This window comes from Lontra canadensis, unplaced genomic scaffold (assembly GCF_010015895.1).
Source record: "Lontra canadensis isolate GAN:19392208 unplaced genomic scaffold, GSC_riverotter_1.0 scaffold21, whole genome shotgun sequence".
Lineage (NCBI taxonomy): Eukaryota > Metazoa > Chordata > Mammalia > Carnivora > Mustelidae > Lontra > Lontra canadensis.
The window spans coordinates 16,552,538-16,577,640 of NW_022631015.1; the positions used below are offsets into that span (position 1 = coordinate 16,552,538).

Consider the following 25,103-nt stretch of genomic DNA (forward strand, 5'->3'; position numbering starts at 1 on the left):
TGAGCCGAAGGCAGACACTTTTTTTTTTTTCAAGATTTTATTTATTATTTGACACACAGAGAGAGATCACAAGTAGGCAGAGAGGCAGGTAGAGAGAGGGGGAAGGAAGCTCCCCACTGAGCAGAGAACCCAATGTGGGGCTTGATCCCAGGACCCTGAGATTATGACCTGAACCAAAGGCAGACGCCCAACCCACTGAGCCACCCAGGCGCCCACCAAACACAGATGCTTAACAACTGAGCCACCCAGGCGCTCTGATAAATTAACCTTTTAAACCTGTATACTTTCATTATTTATGCAACTAAGAAGAAGAGAATTAATCTTTATCAACTGCCCCACTAGCGATGCACTTTACATATTCTGTATCACTGAATCCTTGCAGTCCCCACGGCCAGCAGGATCTGTAAGGAGGCTGCGGTTCCAAAGGGGAGTCATTTGCCCAAATCACACCAATAGTGAGTGGCAGGACCTGGGTCTATCTGTACTGACTCCTGACCGTTAAGGGAGACACTCACCCATCACTGGTGACTCACACTGCCGGACACTAGGAATCAGTCATTCCCCCTCTGGTCTCCATGGTTTTGTTTAGGTTATATTTATTTATTTGTTTTTACAAACTCTAGATCTTATCACACTTCACTATTCTTTCCCATTTTTCTCTAGCACTGGAGTGTGAGTTTCCTTTTTTTAAAAGATTTTATTTATGTAGTCTTTTGGGGGGTTGGGAGACAGAATCTCAAGCGGACTTCACACTCAGCACGGAGCCCGATGTGGAGCTCAATCTCACAACCCTGGATCATGACCTGAGCCGAAATCGAGTTGGAGGCTTAACTGATTGAGCCCCCAGGCATCCTGTGAGCTTTAAAAATAGGTGTTGCATCTTAGCAGAGTCCCTGGCAAACAGCAGGCACTTTCATGTCCTGAGTTACTCCTATGCTGACATAGCTGTCCTCAGACTAAAGCGTACTGAATTGGGGGCCCCTTTCCTCATTAACGAGGACTAAGGCATCAAAATATTGTTTGCTGAACTCAAATATTTGGGGCACCTGGCTGACTCAGTTGGTAGAGCATGCAACTCTTGATCTTGGGGTTCTGAGTTCAAGTTCAATGGGTGTGGAGATCACTTAGAAATAAAAATCTTAAGGGGCGCCTGGGTGGCTCTGGATTAAGCCTCTGCCTTCGGCTCAGGTCATGAACTCAGGGTCCTGGGATCGAGCCCCGCATCAAGCTCTCTGCTCTGCAGGGAGCCTGCTTCCCTCCCTCTCTCTGCCTGCCTCTCTGCCTACTTGTGATTGCTCTCTGTCAAATAAATAAACAAAATCGTTAAAAAAAATAAAAATCTTTAAAAAAAAAGACTTAATTGCATTAGAGTTTATACTTTAATCAAAGTATGACTGTGTTTGAGATTCTAATGAGCCCCTAAAGACTACAGTACCCTTGGTTAGATCAGGCACTGGGGATAGATGTGAATAGACATGTTAATATAACATGTATCTACCAACTGAACAATTTTGATAAAAATGACAGATTACACTTTTCCTGGCACCCATGGTAACCTCCTGGACATTAAAACAGGATATATGTCACAGTAAAAACCCGAACTAGTCTCTCTGATTTCCATTACACATATGCTTAGGCTTTTCAAAAATCAAGTTCTCTTAGTTACGGTTATGCTTGACAGAATATTCTCCAGATTTATCATATTTAATAAAGCTTTAGTTATAAGCAGGAAAGGAAAATATTCTGGGACACACAAAATAGAATATGAAAGAGTAACAATTATACTGTGTTTCCGGAAAGAATTCATCTCCTTTCCATCCTTAAACAACTATCTCAAAGCACAATTTATAAAAGGATGAACACAAAGATCTATTGTTACATTCATGTATCTTTACAGCTCTGAGCAGGACCGGATTCTAGAGAGACCGCGATACATTTTGTCACTATGGCTTCATGTCTCAAGGGAAATTTACTCTCTTTTAAGACAAGAAATAATGAACACTTTGCCACCTCTACAAAGTTATATCAACATTAATTTTTTTTTCCAGCTGCTTAGCCTTCCATTGTATGCTTAACTGATGCAATCAGCCCTATTATGGGCATGCAGATAATTTCCTTTTTCTTTTTTCTGCAATATTTATCCTTATATATTTACCTCCGAGCACTTTTCTATTCTCTTTACCAGGCAAAGCTCCAAAAACTCAAATTACTGTGTCCTCCACCAATGCCCCCTCCACAACACGGCTATTATCATTCTTCTCGGTTTTGTCTGAACCACAATTTTCCTTTCCTTTGTTGATTACCTACTTTGTATTTATTCTTTAGCAAATGGAGTATTTGGGTTCTAGGTTTATTTTTACAAATTGACTGGTTTAGTCATTTTTTTTTAATTAAAAATGCTCACCATACATACATCTATGTGTTTATTTACTTACTGAAGGAAGCTCTACACCCAATGTGGGGCTTGAACTCATAATCTTGAGATCAAGAGTCACAAGCTCTTCCAACTGAGCCAGCCCAGTGCCCCCAAAATGCTCATCATATGTTAAGAACATTAACCTTTGGTCTATTATACATTGTAAATATTGTTTCCTGGTCTGGCATTTACTTTTTGGTCTTGTGCTGGTTTTTGTCATGCAAAAGCTTTTGGTTATCCATATTCAAATCTTTCATCTTTTCCTTTGTGGTTTTTCCCTACAGTGTATGTTTATGCATCCAAAATCCTTTTGTATTATTATTACCCCACGTTATATAGGGATTCACCTGTATTTTCTTCTAGGTCTGCTGTTTTTATTTTTTACAGGTTTATTTTCAAATGTGAACTCTGCTCCTTACAGCTGTGTGACCTTGGGCAAGTTCTGGGTTTCTTCATCAGTAAATTGGGAGTAACAGTTGCTACCTTACTGAGTCGCAGGTTATGATCTACGAAGGCAAGCTAGATAAAGCACTTACCACAGTGCCTGGTTAGTATAAGTCTAGAATATATTTTAGTTAATATCCATTATCAATATCATCCCTCAAATCTTTAATCAACTATAATTAATTCTGGCATAGAGAAGGAGGTAAACATCTACTTATTTTTCCTTAAAGTAGGACAATTCTGTGAGGTAATCCAATTTCAAACATAAAAGAAAAGACGTCTATTCTTAGGAAAAAATTTTTAAAGGAATCATTACTTACTGTTATTTCTCTAGATACTTTAGTTCCCATTTCCAAAATTCTACTGACCAATATAACGGTGGGATACTCTCATAGAGGAAAGAGAGCCAATATATGGTGGTGGGGTGTTATGTTTTGTATGTACTGGGGTGTGTGTGTACATGTGTGTGCGTGTGTGTGTTGGCTGTATATGGGGTTATATGTGTGCTGGGCATATGTGTACACATGTCTGTTGGGGGTGTATGTGTGGTGCATGTGTGTTGGCTTGCGCGAGGGTATGTATGGGGATGTGTGTGTGTGTGTGTGTTGTGGTATATGCATGTGTGTGGTGGGGTACATGTATGTCTGTGTGTGTTTATGTGTGTTATGTTGGGGCTTGTGAGGAGAGGAAACCAGAACAGTATTATTTAGGACCGGATATGCCAACCTGTATGTCCAGTGGAGGGAAAATATTTACTTTTTTTTCATAACATTACCTCGGAAGGGCATGGGGGTAAAAACCAACACAATAAATCCTATCAATAAAACTGTGACTAGAAACATACTCTACAGAGTATGATTTTTCTATCTGGTTCCTTTTGAGCTGTAGGACTCATTGGCTGGGGTTATACTGAATCAGTGCTTCGGTTTGGTAACTTTCAAGGGCATCACTGGGATGGTAGGAAACAACTGTAAAAAGGCCAGACTATCAGCCGAAGCCCCAAAATGCTCCCTGTGGACTCTTAACAGCTTCCTCTCCTCCTCAGCACAACTGTTTCTCCCTGAAACACAAACTACACTTCACTCTGTGATGGAGAGAAGAATAAATATCAAAGACCCTTATGTGGTCTGTAAAGGAGAGACAGAAGGATTCCTGCTTTGTTCATTTCTATTTTTTAAACACAGAGGTCCCCTTTTCCAGCATAAGGGGAAAAACCCAACTTGCCAACTGCTTTTTGAAGCTCACTGTGCAAAAGAATGGGGCTGTTTGTATTGGATGATGGGAATCAGGAACCCCGTAAAAGTTGCAGTATTTTCACCTACACGTTTCCTGCCCATACCTCAGCCTCAAGCAGAATGAACTCTCTCTGTCTAGAGGAATGTGCACCAGCCCCTAAGGGAAAGTTCAGAAGTCGTGTGGGAAGCAGGAGGATCTATGAATATTTGCTTCTATCCCAGACAAACCAAGCAAAGCCAGAGCACTGTCAAACCCAAAGGCTTGTGGCTTTTCAGCAGGTGGTCCTTCCACACATGGCAGCCCCATGTGTCTGGTGCAGGGACTCCACAGGGCAAACCTGACCTCACTAACCATGACCAAGAAGATGCCAATTTCCCCTGTGGGGTTTATGCTTAAAACCTATAACTACATGGAAAGGTCTGAACACACAGGCATGCCCAAAGCAATCTGGAACACAGTATCATGATTGCGGAGAGGACCCTGTATGGAATTTCTGCAAGTCAGGAAGTTAAACACCTGACCCACCCAACCCTGAGTCACATATATAATACAGATCTGAGTTTCCACACTTGGGCATCATCTGTCCCTACTGGGGATCCCAGCAATGAATTCAAAGCTGTTATGTGTATGCGTTGGGAACTGGGTAACCAAGGTGATGCTCTTTGCGGGGCCCGATAGCAAAGCACAGAAGACCAACCAGGGATGGAAGAGAAAACGCACGTACCATTCACGTGCTCACACCTGACTACTGAAGAGGTACAGGGTCAGTTACAGTGGGCTGTGCTCTAAGAAATGGGAGAACAAAATGGGGGGCATTTGTCTCGTTTACAATCTGCATTAAACAAGGCAGTCGTGTATAGATCACGGCTGAATAAAACAGCAAGCATGGCAATTGAGGGCCAAATAGGACATATGCATGGAATATTTCTCATTTTTCTAAAGCAGGAACATGGAAAAGCATTCAAGAGTTCAACATGATCAGTACATTTTACCAGTGTACTCAGTGTCTCCCGTTTTCCTTCTTTCCTGTCTTTTCTCTTTGGAGTTAGAGTGAAAAAAAAAAAAAAAAAAAAAAAAAAAAAAGTCCGAACTCAGTATTTGTGATGTGGGACTCCCAGGTCTGCTTGTTAGGAAGGAAGTTTTTTTCCACCTCTCAGCAGGGCTGATGGCCACAGTGATTTTGATGCGTCCGGGCTTGGCAGGTGGCCCAGGTCCAAGGCAGAGCACCTGGACAGTGCAAGAGCAGACAGGCTCTCCACACAGACGTGCGGTGGGGAGACATGCCTAACGTGGACCAGCCTTCGGCACATCCCTCTCCCAAATGGGGCAGCTCAGAAACTGTCCCATGTACTGAAGTTAAACCTGGGTCAACCTAAATGACCAAAACACGCAGAGTTTCAATACAAAAATGAAGCCTTTCAGGATTAACCTGGTGACACTGGATTTAAGTATTAATCAGCTACAGAAGTGTGCCATTAAGGGGCTGGGTAAAAGGATCCTGAGAAACTGGGCCATGAGGGTAAAGGGAGAGCGCGGGGCCATTTTCTGCAGCGGCGTCCAAGGACGATCAGCGTTCCAGAGTCTGGGCGCCTCGCCTGCAGCGTGCATGGCACAGGGTGACTCACCCAGAGGGACGTTTCTACCCCAGCAACAGTGCTGGGACGAGTCATGAGCTGGCAGTGAAACTCAGCTCCTTTTTTGTTGGCCTGTGAGGTGGCTGACTCACGGAGGAGAGGGTCAGATGCTGTGCCCGGGATGGGAGAAGCCAAGAAGCCACCCGCCCTGCGAGCATCTGAGAGGGACTGTCTTTTGAGATCTTTCATAGGGTGTTTTCACCCTGTCTGGTATGTTCTCTGAGGTACAGGGACATGGGGACCCAACACCCCTTCTGGACTGGGGGGAGTGCAGTCAAGAGGGGATTAGAGCAAAGCCCAAACCAAACATAGGCACTCGGGACTCCAGAGAACCTGGGACAGGAGGGAGAATGCTGGCCAGCTTCCATGCCAGAGCACTGCAACGTGACTGCCGCACACGGCCACTTTCCAGGGGAGGCAGAGACCAGAGAACAGCCTGGGACTACAGGAGAATCTGTAACATCTTCACACGTAATTGTCGCTGCCTAAAACCCACCGGTACGACTGCTTTTCAGCACTTTCCCAGGAAGCAGTTTCCTTACCGTAACATGGGGGGATGGGGACAGTAATCGTTTCTACGTGATGGGATGTTCTGATAATTAAATGAGCTACTACAGGTGGGGAGATGAGCACAGGGCTGGGAACCCAGTGTCCCCAAGTCTACTGTCGACTGTGACTCTTAGCCGCCTCTCTGCACACCCTTCAGTAAGTCACACGATGTCTCTGGGTGCCAAAAAACAAGGCATAGATGGGGATGAAGAAAGGAAAGCCTGTAAGAAGGTGGGACCAGGTGGGATTAAAAAAACAGGAGTAGAGGGGTGCCTGGCTGGCTCCGCTGCGAGAGCACGGGACTCTTAATCTCAGGGTCATGAGTTCAAGCCCCACATTGGGCATGAAACCTACTTCAAAAAAAAAAAAATTAGGAGTAGAAGAGAAAAGAGAAGCACACACACAATCACACCATACATATACATACCAATATTTACACACACACTAACACGTTCACATTTACACAAACCCATACTCAAACCACACAAACACACTTATAATCAAATATACACAAAACATGCACACGTACACACATACACACTTATACACACATTTACACACATACATATACACATACACATGCACATACGCACTCTCTCTTTTTAAAAGAATCTAACAATATGAGCTTAGCTTATTTATTTCAGGAAAGTTTTTCTCTCCAGTAAAGCTGGCCTAACCCAGAGAAAAGCCAAGGCCCCCCACCATGACCTCACCGGGCAAGGAAACGTCCGTGAGGAGGGCAGCGATGTGAACCGAAATGGTCTCAATGCGGGGCACTTGGCACACTTTACCAAACACAAATACAACCCCACCATGAGTAAACTTGAAAGTACACCTCAAAGATTCTTGTGATACCAAAAAAGGGAAAAAAAGGAGAAAGAAAGAAAAGTTTTTTTTCACTGATGTCTCCTCTGACCCCATTTTCTGAATTGGCCAACATTCTCCTCCATCTATAAGGTAGTACAATGGGGTGTGCCCACCGCAGCCTACATCACCCCAGCTGGGAGGCTGTGCTCTGGACTCCCACCAGCTGAACTATGTTCTCACAAAGGGTCAGCTGTGTTTGCTCCTAAACTAGTTTATGTCCATTGTACTTCTCTGTCATTACATAATTTCATTAACAAATGGAAAAAGACAGCTGCTGGTTCTAAGAAAATGAAGTCGGATGCTTAAGGAACAACCTGGTAAGGCTCAGTCACCAAAAGAATTGTCAGATTTGGTATGGGTATGACAATTTGTTGAAGACTATAAAAGAGAAAGCAAAATCTAGAACTCTGCATTCAGATGGTTTTGTAAGTGTCTTTTAAGATGGCATGCATCATTTATAATGAGTCTCCATTTCACCAAACTGTTCACAGAATCAACTACTACCGCTTTTCATAACTCTACAGAAAACATCTGTGATTTTGATAAACCTAGTAGCTAACAACTATTCTGTGTGAGGCACTTGCTGAATGTTTCTTATAAACTTGAATAACGAAAGAATGAACCAACATAACACGCTCAAACAAGCATTTTGGAACTTTGCTAAAATATTGGTTCTATTTTGGCTAGTGCTGGCTTTTAGAATATAAATTTTGATGCACAAATAACTTGTTTCTAATCTGGCTTCTGTTAAACAGTGTGAAAGAGAAATTATTTCTACCTCTGGGCACATAAAATGTCCCATCATGGGAACAGAATCAAACACGCAACGGCTCACGGCTCGGACGCGAACAGCACACAGCTAGGCTAGCAGGACAAGAATCAGACATATAACCTTTCTTCTGGACTGCAGGGCATTAACAATGCCTGAAAACACATGGCTTCAGCAAGTTTGAGCAACATGCCATCTGATGAGAATTGTTAGATAATTTCTAAGTCAATAGTTGAGAAGCTCTGGGCCTGGAAATGTTCGTGTCTGCGTTGATTCCCAGATATGCCACCCCCACTGGTTTGTTGTGTTTTTTTTTTCAGATTTTATTTTGGGGGCGCCCGGGTGGCTCAGTTGGTTACAGATTTTATTTTTTAGTAATCTCTATGTCCAACGTGGGGCTCAAACTTACAACCCCAAGATCAAGAGTCGCGTGCTCTACCGACAGAGCCAGCCAGGCGCCCCCCCGTACCCCCACCAGACTTGTTTTCATTTTGGGTATGAAGATCGACAGAAAAACAGATCTGTGAGAGATAGTCCCCCAGTAAGAAGAAAAGTGAAACCAAGGGGATTGGTCACTGTTATTTACCAACACGGCACATCTGAGACAGTGACGAATCATGGACCAATTTCATTATCGAGAAGGTCTTAATTATAATCAGTAGTGATTTAACCATTCACAAGGGCCCATTATCGGTACGACACTCTCAAGTGCCGTCAGTATTCACTGTAATGGCGTTAGAGTCCTAAACGTGGATCTGTCTGCATGTGTGGACATATGGGGTAAAGAGCAGGAGAAGACACGAGTTTATGCAGAAATATGCCAAGCTCTGGGTGCCTCGCTTTGCAGGTTACTTGTTTTTTTTCTTTCATCTTGGCACAAGCATTTCTGCTTCCAAGACTCAGAATTATCTGCCAGCCAAACATGATTATGCTTACCTAACCCAAGGGTTATAGTAAGAAATAATAGAGTTAAAATACAAAACATCTCAAAGCCCAACTCAGTGCAATGCAATCCGCTTAACAAACAAGTCTTTGAGTTGCCTCTGAACAGTCCATTCCAGCAGCTGTGTGGCCAGGATAAAATGTCTGATTCATGTTTTACCAGAGAGCTAGAGGGGATCTGAGATCATCCTAGGCCACGTCTCCTCCTTCCACAGACGTGGAAACCCCATAAAGACCCTGTAAAGGTGAGCAGCTGGTGGCAAAACCGAGTCTCCTCAATTCTAGTGCATTCTCTGTCCCCAGGGCTGATGCTCCGGCCCTCAGGATTGCGACAATGTGACCATGATAAAGACGATAGACAGGAAGAGAGCTTCTCCCATGTGCCCGGTACTGGCTTCTGTACTTTCCCCGGATAGGTCCCTCGGCCCTCAAATCAACCCTATGAGATGAGAATGATTACCACCCTCTTTCTGAGGAAACAGAGGTGCAGTGAGATCTGGTGGCTCACCGGGCGGTCTGGCGTAGGAGCCCACAGCCCGCCGCCACGCCCTCCCACACTACGGACTTGTGCATTTCTCCAGCGGGCAGCCTGAGAGTGACGGGTGCTGCGGTCACTTTGAACAAACAGACAGAACATCCCGACACACCGCGTGAAACTCAGCGCCCTGCCTCTCTTGGCTCCCTCGGTCCCTGTGCCTTCAAGCCTCCCTCTCTGCACTACCCCTCCTCCTCTCTGCTCCCCAAGTTTTGAGAGCCGCCGGGAGCCCTCTTCATCGGTATCAATGAGGCCATTATTCATTGAGCCTGACAAATAGGTCGGTTTCAGGAAATTCGTGCTCCCCCTTTTACATTTCCTCTACTTCCCATCAGAGAATGAAGGCTTCTATCTCGATGTTTCTATTCACCATTGAGAAGGAACTGCTATTCCTTTTTTAATGAAGAGAAAGGAAATCAAGTCAGTATGAAACCAACGGACGAACCTCCCGTAATATATTTCGTAGGCAGGTTATTTACAATGAATACAAACAAATCCGGGAGAAGAGCCAGCAAGAATTTTACTTTTTGCTAAGGTGGTCACTGGGTTTGCACAATAATAGAGCCGTCCAAAGAACAAGAGAATGTCTCCCTGTGTTCTGTGAATAGACATTGTTCTTGGAGCCTACAGGGCTGCATTTCTCGGCTGAATGGAACACACTATTTGATGCGATCATGCACACTAAAAGTAGGAAGTTTTAGGCTCTAAGTTTAAAAATCATTTTTATCTCTTTAGATATTTCTGAACATACTAATTTGCAATGCAGAGCTCCAGAAATCTTTAGTTTCACATGTGAATTTTATCATCTGTACCTCATAAAGTTATTTCCATTAAAAAAAAAAAAAAGTTTGTCCTGGGGCGCCTGGATGGCTCAGCCGGTTAAGCATCTGCCTTCAGCTCAGGTCATGATCTCAGGGTCCTGGAATCGAGCCCCACACAGGCTCCCTGCTCAGCGGGGAGTCTGCTTTTCCCTCTGTGTGCTCTCTCTCAAATAAATAAATAAAATCTTCAAAAAAAAAAAAAAAAGAAGCTTGTCCTATATTCAGGGATATGAGTGATATACTGCAGGAGGCTAGAATGGTCTCTGTGGGTAATAAGGGACAATGTGATTCTAGAAGACACAACGAGGAAAAACACCCTCCCTGAAGCATTCTTTTAATCACATCACTGCAACAGCCCCTGTTCTGCACCGATAAGCCGTCTAAAGGAAACTCAGTTTCAACCTCAGAATTCTGTTCAGCCCTTCCCGGATTATGCCCTTCCTTGGGTTTTCTCTAGCACTCAAAATCTGTCAGACAGACACTTTAACTCAGAATTACCTCAAAATGTTTACTGTCATTCGTTATGCATTCTTTTGCTTCCCACCTAACTTTGTGATTTTTCAAGGGCTTCCCTGAAGCTACACACACTGTAGGGGTTTCCTAAATCTTCAGGAACCATTCTGAGACCTGCTGGCTCCCTGACGGTTATAGGAGAGGAGTTACAGCCCTGGGCCAGAGCGTGGGATGGATGGTGGGGAGTCCCAGAGCAGAGCGTGAGGAAGGTGGGCTGAGGAGATAAAATAAAGGAGCCTATATGGAGTTCAAGGAGAACAGATTCTTTTTGCAAGTGGTGAGGAGTCCTTGAAAGCATTTGAGAATCGCACAAGCAGAGTTCTAATCTGGGAAGATCTACTTGGCTGTATTTTGAATAACGTCAGCTGAACAAAGAGTGGGCTTTGTAGAGCCACAGCATTTGTTCTGTTACAGTAGGAAATGTTTTACTTTTGTAGTTTATTTAAATCCCAAAGCACACGCCCAACACCAAAATACACACTGTGCTAACACTCAAAGCAGGCTGTTCTAGACACGGTAGAATTTACTGTCTAAAGTGCTAATGGGCCAATAAAAAGACAAATTAATTACAACCAACATTAAGAAGTACTTATTCACATCAATGAAATACATTTGCTAAAGGTGCAGGAATGATGTCTGGAAAGAAAGGTTCATTTACTCACGGTGAGCAACAGAAGAAATTTTCCTAGTTTCAGATTGTTAACTTTTGAAAAAATTATATATCAAATAACTTCTCAACAAGTTTGCTTTATGTGGCCAGGAAAAGGCTGTCATGAAACAGAATTCCCTACAACCAAGTGATTTCCTTTTGACTTCTAATCTTGTAAGACCTGCCTCCTTTCCATCCATCCCTCACCACTCTTTTTAAAAAGCAAATGAGAAAGTCCTTCAGCTGATGTTTTTCTAAGTAGAAATGAGGAGAAAACATTCATAAAGACTAACCCAATCTCTTAGGAAGTGGGGACACAATCAAAACGGTAGGAATCAAACTTCCTCCATGAACACAAATGCTTCCCTCCTGAGCCAAAGCAATTGTGATGAATTCCTCAAAAGGGCCAAGACTCACCAAATACTAAAATCAGTAGTCATCTGTGTTCAGTGGAATAGGGATGAAATGCCTCGACGGAGGAACACTAGCAAAATGTGGGACTGGGTGGTCGTGTTTCCCTGCAAATGTGTAGTTCGTATCACCAGTGACGGTCAGACACGGACAGTTTGCATCACCAGGGACCATCAGACATGGACAGGTCGTATCAGCAGTGACCCCGGACATAGAAACCCACAGCATCTGAGCTTGGATTACCTCAATGGAGCAGTGAATTCCCGAAACAGCGACAAGGAAAGACGTGCACATTAAACCCCTTCTTCATGTGATAATCACACCAGGTAGCATTTCCGGCTAGAGGTGGTGCCCCATTATTTCTAACTGTTGGGACACCTGTGAGGATAGTAATACCCCCCCTTTGCGGGGAAAGAACCTGGCGCCTGAAAATGAACCAACCGGTCCATGACTTCTTAGCAAGTGAGTGGCACAGCCAGATCCCGAAATCAAATCTTGTTGACTTCAAAACCCACATGCTGGAACTGGAAAGAAGGGAGTGTGAGTTTTATGGGAAAAGCAGAACTGCCCAATAAAGAAAACAGACGAAGACGACGGAGGCCCAAACGGCAAGTGAAGAGAGAGCCAACTTACCAGCGTATTTCGTAGTATTAGATTCATCCATGGACCAAAAGCAATAATCGAAGGCAAATACCTGAATGAAAGAACAAGTTATTGAACATGAATTAACTGCTGAGAGTAAATCAGACTGCAAAAAAAAAAAAAAAAAAAAAAAAGATCTGCTGATAAACATGAGGGTTCCTGCTACTGTCTGATTAGGAAAAAAACACTATGGTTTTGTTGTTTCATTAATCCTAAAGCTGCTTTGGCACTAAACTGATGGTTATCTTACCGTACTAGAATAAGTTACATAGGAAAATCATTATTTATCCAGAATGCAAACAATGAGACATCTTAATCAAAAAATAAATTTTTTAAAGATTTCATTTATTTATTTGACAGACGGAGATCCCAAGTAGGCAGAGAGGCAGGCAGAGAGAGAGAGAGGAAGGGAAGCAGGCTCCCCACCAAGCAGAGAGCCTGATGTGGGGCTCGATCCCAGGACCCTGAGACCATGACCTGAGCTGAAGACAGAGGCTTTAACTCACTGAGCCACCCAGGTGCCCCAATCAAAAAATATTCTTAATGATACATTTAGTAAGAAAAAGAACAACAAACAAAAACAATGACTTCTCACCCAAGTCCACAGTTCCCACATCTGCTAAAGCCTTTGGCTGGATGCCCACGGCCAAGTAACATGAAAGTGATCAACCTGCATTTGAATCACCTCCTTCTAGCTTCCTGTGATGGTACCACTTACAGCCAAAGCTCCAAACTCCCCACAGGCCCACCTCGGACTCTGTTCTCTCTTTGTTTCAGCATGCCGTCTTGGCCCAAGTCTGGTTAACAAACCAGTAACTCTCTCGGGTGCATTCACGTTCTGTAGAGTCACGGAATGACACTGCGTGTCGGGAAACACTGTCGTGTCCTGCATTGGGATTCTCGTCCAGTCACTGCTTCCGTGCGTACGACCACCACTCGGGTTCCAGCCATCGTTAGCAGGCGCAGAGGCCTACATTCCCCGAAATATATTCCAAGAAACAGTAGTTTCAGGAGATATTCCATGAAAAACAAAGGCTCTGAAAACGTATCCAGCTAAGAAACCCACTTAATTGCTTAACTTTTTTATTTCTCCAATTCATTTTAGTGAAGAGACCCTTTCCTGAGTAACACCTATTTATTAACATGCCTCGATACTACTCTTTCTCAGTATACCCCATTGGCAAACTCTGCCTCAAAGGGCCGGGGCTCCCTGTTACAGCCTTTCCCCCTGGCAGTCCGCACAGCAAATTACAGACCTCCCACGGACAGGAACCCTCCCATGCTTAATCATTTCCTGGGACTGTAAGCACTGCGCAAACAGAACCCGAGCTCTGACTGGCATTTGAGACTGGCTACGACGAGGCATTGCCCGCTCTTGTCCCCCAGCCTCCTCGTGCTTCTGCTGAACTTGTCTGTATCTTGGAATTGGGAGGATCGATTCCACCCCTGTCTTTGTTCTCCTCCTCATTTACACCCTCCCAAATGCTTCCTACTTCTTAAGGCCCAGTTTGACACATTTCTCTCCCAGGAAACAGTTCTCGGCTAAATCCAAAGGAATTATGTCTCTTCTCTGAAATCTTACAATGCCGCTTCTCCTTTTTCTTGCCACTCTCATGCCCGTGAACCTGCTTTCCACTTACCAGGTTTGCATGCCCGTTCTACCTCCAGGGGTAGATGAAGTTCCTTGAAGGCAGGAACCACACCCAACTCATACTTATATCCTACAGCGTTCACAGAAGCTATTTATGGTATTTATTGAATGATTAATGGCAGTAAGACCTTGCAAGAAAGCAGGTACCTTCTAAATCCTAAAAAGACTGAACTGTGCTCCGAACAGTTCCAGCCCTATGTGCAGGCCGTCGCAATGGAAGCAGGTACGTACCGTGTGCACAGCTTGCATCATCAATCTCAAATCCAAACTCAAATTTTGCTACTTATGCACACTTATTCGCTCTGGTCTTATAGCAACCAAGCTTAAAAGGAACGGCAGTCTCGGCCAACAGAGTGCGCAATATTTACTGCATTTCAGGGCTCCTCCGATGACTCGAGACCACACAGGCAAAATCCGGTTCCTCTTTCTGCCTCTGGGCAGCACTGAACTTCAGCACTTGTCCTGAGACATGACAATCTTTTTTTCCAAAGATTTCCAGAAAAGGAGATTCCACAACCTTCCTTTAATGGCATCTTATAACACTTAAGTTCCATTCTCAGGACATTTTCCCTTCCTTTTGACCTAAGTCAACTCTCCTTCCTTTAAATGGCCCAGAGAGGCTATTTTCCATTTTTCTGTGTATCTTCACGGTTTTCCTCTAGAATCTCAATGAATTCCTCTTAGGAGTTGCTATATTCAGTGAAATAATCATTTATTCCCCCTATGTTGATTTTTCATACCTACCTACAACTTTGAACCATTTGCTACTTTGCATATGGAGCGAGAAAGCTAAGAGTTCCATTCGCAGTAATGCTACTTGAAATAAAATGAATTCCTCCCCAAGTTTTGAGGGTCTACCTCTCAGTAACAATCATTTCCTATTCTGTGCCAACTTCCACTTCTAGCAGTTAATAAAGTCCATTTTGTTCATAAAAAGGGAGATACCAAAGTTTTCACTTTAAGCATCTGTCTCCTAAAATTCAAACAAATGTTAAAACCCCGCAGAGTTTCCAAATGAAACAAACAAAAAACAAAACAAAACAATCCGCAGAGGAGAAAAGGCCTGTGACTGTACTAGAGGATCCGACTGCTTTTTGCTTGCCAAATATTTAACTCTCCTTGACCTGAATTATGTCTTGAATTTCACAACCTTTGATCACAGGCATCTGAAAATGGCCATCCTTCAAACCATGGAGTATAGGTTATTATTTTATTAAATATTTACCACTAAGAAGGCTGAAGTGCAGACATCTAAGCGATTTCCCTAAAACTCAAGACAAGTGAACAGAAAAATTCTTATAATTTTTTTCTTCCTTTAATGCAGGCGACAAGTGATCCTCCCTTCCATGAAATTCTGACTTTGGAGGTCCTGTGGCATGAGTTCACATGTGGCTTTTTTTTTTTTTTTAATTTGACAGAGAAAGATCACAAGTAGGCAGAGAAGGAGGGGGGAAGCTGGCTCCCTGCCAAGCAGAGAGCCCGATGCAGAACTCAATCCCAGGACCCTAAGATCATGACCTGACCCGAAGGCAGAGGCCCAACCCACTGAGCCACCCAGGCGCCCTCACACGTGGTTCTTTTGGATGCCTCAGTTCTTGTGTATGGGTCTTACTTCCAAAGGAAACAATGAGATTCTTGTGGACAGGGACTATGTTTCATGAATCTCATAGCGCCTGGGTCAGGATCTCATACAGAGCAGTCACCATATATAGTATTTTCTCAACAAACAAACATAATATCCATAACACCAGGAGAAGGAGCTGAATACAGACACAAGCACAGAACAGATGTGAGAACTGGCAAGAAGCAGCAGAAATCTAACTGCAAGATGTATTTTTAGATGTTTCATTATTTTCATATGCATTTTTTTCTTAGCGCACAATTGGGGGGGGAGAGGGAGAGAGAAAATCTGCAGCAGACTCCCCGCTGAGTGCAGAGCCCAACGGTGATCCCACGACCCTGAGATCACGACCTGAGCTGAAATCAAGAGTTGGATGCTTAACCCACTGAGCCCCCCAGGCAGCCCTCATATGCATGTTTTTGAGAGAATTTGGTTCCTTCAATGGTCAAATACAAATCTGGTCACAGGATGAGCATGAGGGTCCACGTGGGCACCATTATTCCATGGCTCAGGTGGCTAACAGGTATGGCCACATCATGTATAACTTGTAATCTGCACAGAGATTAGAACAATCATTTGTTGTTAGAACAATTATTTCTCATGATTGTTACTAAAACAGTTTCAAGGGTGTTCAAAATAATTTGTCTTAGGTAGTCCAAACTCCTACAATCTTGTTAGTCCCATACACTATTCACAAATTATTATCCTTCTTTAAATGGCCAAATTTAATTATAATTCAATCACAAAAGGTTTGTAATGAAAGGGGACATGGTTTTCTTTGGTCTTACAGTCAGTTATGATTTTCCAATACAAAATCCACCAATAAGTCAAAGGAGGTAATAAAACCATTTTCTTGAGTTCTTAGAAAATAACCACCTCAAATTAAAAAAAAAAAAAAATCACTGTTTTCAAAGCCATCACATTATATTAAAGAAATACGTGAAGACTTCAAAATCATTCCATTAAAATTCCTAAATGCTTATTTCATCTATTCATTACGAAGTTACTAGCATTCCAACCAGAGCGTGGGGATGGCGAACTTAACGCATACAACTGACTTAAAAAATCAAATTTGGAAACCAAGAATTAATTTCCTATTTTGTCAGCGCCAGTCCACAATGTGAGCATTTTTTGTGAAGGCACCCATACCGTCCATGAACCTTTAATTACGTACAGAGTCAAAAGGACAGATGCTCTCCACTTGTTTTTAAAATCTGAAAGCCATCGTCTTCACGGTTTCCAAGAAAATTTTACTCTACCTTCTCAAAATCCCACTCCTTCCTCTTGGCTTGCAACTTGTAAAACTCCTACCAGCCTTGAGTTCCCTGCAGCCCGCTGTTTGTATCTGTTCCACCTTCACAGCTCTCTTCGAACTGTTAGCCCTGCACCTCTGTGATCCCCTGAACGTCCAGTAAAGTCACAACAGGCTGTTTTTAATAAATGTATTGAGTGACACATCCTCTGAGGCAATAGACCCAGGAGCAGGAAGAAACACAGTCAAACTCTGTCCTATCTAAGAGTCCTATCTCTGATGGTATTTCCACAAAATTCAATTTTTAAAAATGCAAGAAAGAATCTTCTGTGTTTCCCTGAAGAACCAGAAGGCATTGGCATTCTAAGAAATGTGGTCTGTAGTCATTTTCTGACCCATAAAAACCAAACGTGCAGGAACCTGCAATCCCAACTACCTTCCATGCATCCTTTCTAACAGTTAGCATTCACCAGTAAGTCCTCCAGTTGTACAATGATTAATCCACAAAGCAATCAACAAATACCTATTTGCCACCCTCAATTTTAGGTACTATGGGAACTCAAATATGTATTAGGCATGTTGTCTGTATTCTATTTACTTATAGTCTATCTAAAAATAACAACATAAAACAATTATCCTTGGGGGGAGCACATTTTTCCCCAAAATCTTTTTTTTTTAAAGATTTTATTTATTTATTTGACAGACAGAGATCACAAGTAGAGAGGCAGGCAGAGAGAGAGAGGAGGAAGCAGGCTCCCCGCTGAGCAGAGAGCCCGATGCGGGGCTCGATCCCAGGACCCTGGGATCATGAGCTGAGCCGAAGGCAGAGGCTTTAACCCACGGAGCCACCCAGGCACCCCTCAAATGTCACTTCTTTATGAAAACTCTCTTAAGGATACTTAATACTCTGAATTTCTTATCTGACTGGCCAGACTTCGTGTGCGGGGGTGGGGGTGGGGGGTGGAGAGGGACTGTGTATAAGAGAGACTAGAGATGCATTCCCTTTCTTCTGCTACACTATTAATTCTTGGAGGTCAAGATTTTGGTTTTCCTAGCGTTTTATTGTCCATAATTCCACAAACCAAAAAACAAAAACAAAAACAAAACACTTAGAATTTACTTTGTAAAGCAACTTCTTGGCAAACCACCTTTTAGTTGGACGATCTTGCAACTCTGTGTTTTCTCATGTCAATGCTGCCGTGAACAGTGCATGCTGTGCACGCTGGCTGGTGTGGTCCTTCCCCTGCACTACACCACATAAGACACCATGACCGTACCCAGTCCAAGACCCGTTTCTCAATCAGCTGTGGAAGTGCCAGGACCAGTGTCACCCTACAGACATTCTGTTTATTGGACTGTGTTTCTTGGATTGCACTCCTGTCCTGACAAGACAGGAGCAGGGTCCCCTATTCATCTGTTATGTCCAGGGTCAGTCAGATCTTCAGCTCTGGGAATTTCCACCAATGACCAAGAAATCCTCTGGGCATATAAAGGACAGTGGAAAAGTCCAGGGGCAAAGGGAAGAAAACAGAATGTAGACCCATGAGGCAGTCCCTCCTTCCTGTAACTATTTCCCTCTCCTCACCTCCCTGCCCAGGGAGCTACAGCTCATTCTTTGAGTCCTGCCCAAAGGTCACCTCCTTCAACGTTTCCTCAACTTCCCTCCTCCGTGCTATCTTAGTCAAAAGCATAACCTCTCTAATATACCCTCTACTGAAGTAACTACCCATCTTACATTCAGTTGGGATTGTGGGAATTTACACAAAATACCTGCCAATACGAGGTTTGGCGTAGAACAATAACGCAGGACCAGCAGCTACCATGATCAGCGCTGACGGTATCTACTCCTAGACCCCTCTCCCCAGACAGTACTACAGCTACCAGTTGGGGAGGGTTTGTAATGCACCAGGTACCATTCTCAGCGTGTCAGGGTCTCAGACAGCTGCAACCTCCCCCAAGACAAGGACTGTGTGGAATTCTTTACTTCCTACAAGTATCGACACAGTAGGCAGATTGATTTTCTTAACAAAGTAAAGAGAGGAAAGTAAAAAGGCAACAAAGTCCACATGGCCATGAGTGGATGAGACCCTATAGTTTCTGAGGTCTGTAGCAAAAGCATCCATGCAAAGCACCCGCCCCTACATCCCAAATCCAGAGCTGAAAGGGCTTCCCACTCTGCGTGGACGTGATTTGCTTTCCATGAAGGAGTGTGTCTCTCTCCTCTCCTTCTATACGGTCACCCTCCTCTCTTTGCACAATTCATCCACTGTTCACATCTGCAGACCCAGCTGCTATCGTCAGCCTGTCCTGGCAACTATCAACTTTGAAACTGAGCCCAAGATCTCTTCGCAAACCCCCATGTCTCCAGTTTTATAAATACTGGCTTGCGACTGTTCAATTCTGCTGAGTTGAAAGGCCACAATTAATATGAAAGACAAATGCCAAATTTGTTTGCATTTCACTGCACTGTTCTAAGAATTCAATCAGAACCCCACCCCCTCAAAATTACTCTATTTCATAGCATGTCGAAATTTTCCTCTGGGTGCCAAGTTTCAACACTTTTCCCTTTCATCGCTTTCTCCTAAGTCAGAGATGAGAAGAGTCATTTAAAAAAAAAAAAAGAGGAGTTGAATGTCGTTAACCTTGAAGAAGCAGGACTAAAACGGAAAGGAGAGCAGGTCACTGAAGCCTGTCTGATCCCTGACCATCTCCAACCACCGCGATGTGCAAGAGCGGCGTTGCCAGCACGAACTCCAAGCCCTTACTTGAGCCTATCTGCTCCTGCTCATACTCACCGAGGGGCTCCCCATCTCAGGGAATTTGTGATCTCCTGGAGGAAACAGCTGTGGGCAAGTGCCACTCTACACAGCAGTCTGAATTCCTAAGGGGACCTGGGGAGGTGGCTCTTTGAAGACCTGGTTTGTCTTGGTCATAAGCATCTATGAAGCTAAGAGCCTCCCTTTTGTCAATCCCTCACACTCAAATAGAGGGAAGTCACCAAGAAAAGGGAAGAGTGTGGTATGCAGAAGGCAGTGTAGACCTACAAAGATGAACAGTTGCACTGTGGGACGGGGGTAAAGGAAGTGGGGCAAGGCTCAGGTTTCTAGAGAAGGCAAAGCTGGGAGTAAACTCTGACAGATAATCATTAAGAAGGCAAGTAGGAAAGGCATTCCAGGTAAAGGGGGAAGCTGGCAAGCAAAGGAGAAAAGAAGGTGAGCCTGACTGGAGTCGTTTGCAAGAACAGGGGGGAAGGAAGCAATAGTGAAGAATGTGGCCAAGCTGGCCGTGGGAGACTTCGTGAACCTTACAGAGAAGCCTGGGCTTTCGTGTGCTGCAGATGACGGGGCCACGTTCTCACTTTGGAGGAATCACTGTGGCGGCAATGTGGATGAGGGACTGGATGGGTAGAAGACCAGAGACCAAGAGGCCAATTAGCAAATCATTCTGATGAAGGTAAAATGTTTTAATTCTCAGCCTCAACGGGGATGGAAAGAAGCTGTAGTTAAAGGTACTTTTTGGGGATAGGGACAGAACCCCATACCTTATTTATTTGAGAAATAGCAACTTTACTTTGGAGAATTGTACTAACTACCACTCCAGCCACTTGGTTCCCAGGAGGTACTGCCATGTTCTTATGGGGCATATACAATCGTATATTCTATAAATGCTTGCTCAGGGGAGAAGACAGGAAAGGCACACAGGCGCTCGAAGCAGACTACTCAGTTCCCTAATCTCTTGGCCACAGTTAGCTGGTCCTAAAGTGAGCGTCTGACGTGCGATTTTGGGATTTGGGATGAAGGAAGCCAAACCAGTCTCTCGCATGACCAGAGTTGTAAAATCTGGGACATGTGGAGTCCATGTTTCTAAACACATGAACCAGAGAAGCAGACACAGCTGGACAGCAGTGAGACAGAGAAACGAGGGGGCCCACATGGGAACGGAGACAGGAGATGGGGAGATACGGAGAGGAGATTGCATGTGAACCCCAGCCACTTCCCGTCCTTTAGTTGACACGTCTCAGACTCATTCTAATCTTCCAGTCCGTCCAGTTTGGGTTCTCGTCACTCCCAGATGCTAAGACTCCCGACTACTAGCAGAAGAAGTAAACATGAGAGATGGTAAAGGAAAAGTAACCAGCTGGGTCACCCTTGAATACAGGACGGAAGGAAGGGTGGGGGTCAACAGCCACGTGGGCAAAAGCACCAAGGGCAAAAACCACACAAAGTTTCAATAAATCTGAAAGCAGGAACGAGTTTTCCCAATCTGAGACCAATATCGTAACAGCACAGAGCTTCACCTTTTACACTGTGAATGTACAAACCCATGGTGCCTAAGCAATGCGGGGCCTAAGCAACGAATGCCAACTCATCCCCATACTCCATTCTTGTCCTACTTAATCCCTTTAGCACTCAGTTCTAAAATCTGCTTCACCTGTTTTACCCATCCCCTAACTGCCTCCTCTCTGGCAACCGCCATCTTGTTCTCTACAATCAAGGGTCTGTTTCTGGTTTGTCTCTTTTTTCACTGTTTGTCTCTTAAATTCCACACATGAGTGAAATCACATGGTATTTGTCTTTCTCTGACTGACTTACTTCACTTACCATGATACTCTCTAGATCCATCTGTGTTGTTGGAAATGGCAAGATTTCATTCTTTCTTTATGGCTGAATAGTATTCCATTATACTTATATATATTTATACATACTTATATATTTATTTTATGTATTTGTATTTTATATTTCATAAATAAAAACATTATATTTATATAATATTTTCTTTATATATTTTCTTTATTTATATATTAGTAAATAATACCACACACATCACATCTTCTTTATCTTTTCATCTATGGATGGACACTGGGCTGCTTCCATAATCTGGCTATTGTAGGAAATATTGCTATAAACAAAAGGTGCTTAATACCCCTTTGAGTTTGTGTTTCTGTACTCTTGGGTAAATACCAAGTAACGGAATCACTGGACCATAGTGCGGTTCTATTCTTTATTCTTTGAGGCACTGCCATACTGTTTTTCACAGTGGCTACATCAGTGTGCATTCCCACCAACAGTTCCTTTTCCTCTACGTTCTTGCCAAGACTTGGGGCTTCTTGTGTTATCAAAAGACTGTAGCCGTTCTGACTGGTGCGAGGTGATATCTCACTGTGGTTTTCATTTATGCTTCCCTGATGATTAGTGTGACCACGTTAACTTTCTTTCTTTTTTTTTTAATCATTTTTTTTTCCACGTTAACTTTCTTATACAAAAATCCTAAAGGATTCCTCACAGCCTACCAGACTGAGACCAGATGCCCAAACCTTCCATAAGCTACCTACTTTCCCAGTTTTCTTCACTTTATTTTTTGAGACAGAGAGAGAGCACCCATGCGTGTGTGTGTGTGTGTGCGTGTGCACACACGTGAATGTGTGCGTCAGGGTGGGGGGTGCACAGGGAGAGGGAGAGAACATCAAGCAGACTCCACCCTGAGCTCAGAGCCCAACATGGGGCTTGATCTCACAACCCTGAGATCATGACCTGAGACAAAATCAAGAATCGGGACGCCTGACCAACTGAGCCACCCAGGAGCCCCCCCTTCCCAGTATTTTAATACGCAACTGCTTTCCACAATCCAACCAGACTTTGCACTTCCCAAGGCAGCTGTGATATGTGAAACCAATATATTCTTGGTTTTCCTCTCTGGTTCCTGATACAGAGCTCTTAAGTCCCTTGGAATTTTGTGAGTGACACAAGGGCCTTTATTTCTGACACAGAACTCCTAAATCCCTTGGAATTTCCCTAGTGATAGAGGCCTCTGTTGTTCTAAATGAAGCAACTGCTGGTAGACTCCTAGATAGCTTCACAATGGGGGCTGGCTGCCAGAAAGACCAAGCCTTGACCAGAAGCGTAGAATTTTCAGCCCCATACCCACCAGTTCTCTGGGGAAAGGAGAGGAGTTGGAGATTAGAATAACTGATCATACCTGCAGGATGAAACCTCCATTAAAACAGCAAAATAACAAGATTCAGAGGGCTTCCAGGTTTGGTGAATGCATCCACGTGCTAGAAGGGTGACACACCCCAACTCCAGAGGAACAGAAGATCCAGTGCTTGGGACGCTTCCAGACCTCGCCCTACATACCTCTTTATCTGGCCGCTCAACTGTAGCCTTTATAATAAGCCAGCAAACCTAAGCAAATGTTTCCCTGAGTCTTGTAAGCCATTCTAGCAAATTCCTGAACCTGAGGAGGGTGTCCTGGGAGGCCCTGATTTGTGGCAAAGTCAGATGGAAGTGTGGGTAACCTGGGGACACACGACTGGGGATTATAGTGCCTAAAGTGGGACCGAGTCCTTAACCTATGCCATCTGGGCTAACTCTGGATGGTTAGTGTCAGCTGAATTGCCTTACGGGCTATCCACCTGTCGTCCAAAGAGAATGAGAGAATCACTTATTGTGGAAATGCCACACGTCTGGATCAGTGTTGTGACTAGAGAAACAATTTTCCTTTAACATCAATTACCTTGTTTCTGTTCCTCAAATACATCTTGATTCTTGTCCCATATCTCTGCCTTTTGAAACCATACCCATACGTGAAGGAACTCCTCGAACCCACTTGTGGTTACAAAGCCCTTCTTCCTCTGAAGTCGTAAAATACTGAGCTCGTGAATGATGTTTATCATAATCTATCTTCTGTTACCTATGGGGCTGAAGGTTTCTTTATTTATTTTTAAAGATTTTATTTATAAGCAGGGAGAGCAGCAGACAGAGGGAGAATGAGAAGCAGACGCCCCACTGAGCAGGGAGCCCAATGCGGGGCTCCATCCCAGGACCCCAGGATCATGACTTGAGGCGAAGCAGATGCCTAACGGACTGAGCCCCCCAGGTGGATTTCTGGAGGACAGGGACCACCAGTTAAATCACCTCTTCAACCCCACAACCTGTTCACACAAGACTTTTCACGGATGTTCTCAATGAATACTTGTCTACGAAATGACTTTTGAAGGGGTAAGGAAAAAAAATGATTCCTAGGAAAAACACACAGCAGGAAGGCGATGCTAGCACTGAGTCTATGCAGAGCCACGGTCTTGGACGCGGATATCAAGGCAGAACTGTAAGGGACGGCGGCAGGGCTGCCACGCGAACTGAAGCCAGCACAGGGCTCTGCACGGACGCCGAAAAGCTGCTGCATCCTCAGCCATGTGTCTGGCCGCAGACAGGGCTGTCCGACAGAAACGTGATGTGAGCCGCGTTTCTAATTTCAAATGGTTCATGTTACAAAACTAAAGAGATGAAATAAAATTTTAATATTTTTTACTTAACCGAATCTATCCAAAATAGTTACCTTATATATTTTTTCTCATCCCAAATCTTTGATGTCTGATGTGCCTTCTGCATGTGTGACGCATCTCAGTCCTGACCAGTCACTCGGCACATGCTCAAAGCTCATATGTGGCTGCACGGCGGCTGTCCCAGACAGCGTAGGTCTGGAGCCCCCCTCAGGGGAGGCCAACCCCTGGTTTTCAGAAATTCACCAAGTGAAGTGGGGGAGGCAACAGAAAACGCCGACAGTCATAAACCGTAAAAGGTGAATGGGATGGTGTAAGCCGTACATCACAAGACTGTCCCCTCCTTTCTTCTGAGCAATTTCTGCAAAGTCAGATTTGGGGTACACCGGTTTGACTCCTCAAAGGATACTACCTGCCCTGTAATGTCATTTTCTTCTGCTCATGATTTTGCTGACAAAATTATGGACATATAGGAGGGATCAAACACTTTGAAGTTCAGTAGTTCCTAATCACACTTATAAATAAAATTCAAAAACAGTTAAGGTGAGTTTAATTAACAACACCGAATTGTTCAAATAAATCATCCACCGATTTCTGAGGTAATAAACGCAATGATGGGGAGTTACAGAAAAAAAAAAGGAAACTGAGTAAAAAAAAGAAGTGACCTTGCAGACATTTCTATCTTCCCCAAACTCTTCCTTCTTCCTCCTTCCTCCTATCTTTGCTCCATAAAACCAAACAAACAGAAAACCTGCTTGACGTGCACGTGGTGTAACAGGACGTAGAGGCAATCAGAAGGCCTAGGCATGGAGCCAAGCTCTGTCACTGGACTGTTCTGGCCAAATTCACTCCGTCCCATCAATCTCCTCTTT

General features: G+C 43.9%; 1 protein-coding gene across 3 annotated transcripts in view; it reads right to left on the reverse strand.

The window, feature by feature from the left end:
- Positions 1 to 25,103, reverse strand: part of KIF13A (kinesin family member 13A) — a 197,838-nt gene that overhangs the window by 83,486 nt on the left and 89,249 nt on the right. For all 3 annotated transcript variants that reach the window (XM_032861617.1, XM_032861618.1, XM_032861616.1), the window contains exon 3: positions 12,420 to 12,480. In XM_032861617.1, the coding sequence (XP_032717508.1) occupies positions 12,420 to 12,480 (61 nt within the window). The remainder of the gene's footprint in view (positions 1 to 12,419; positions 12,481 to 25,103) is intronic.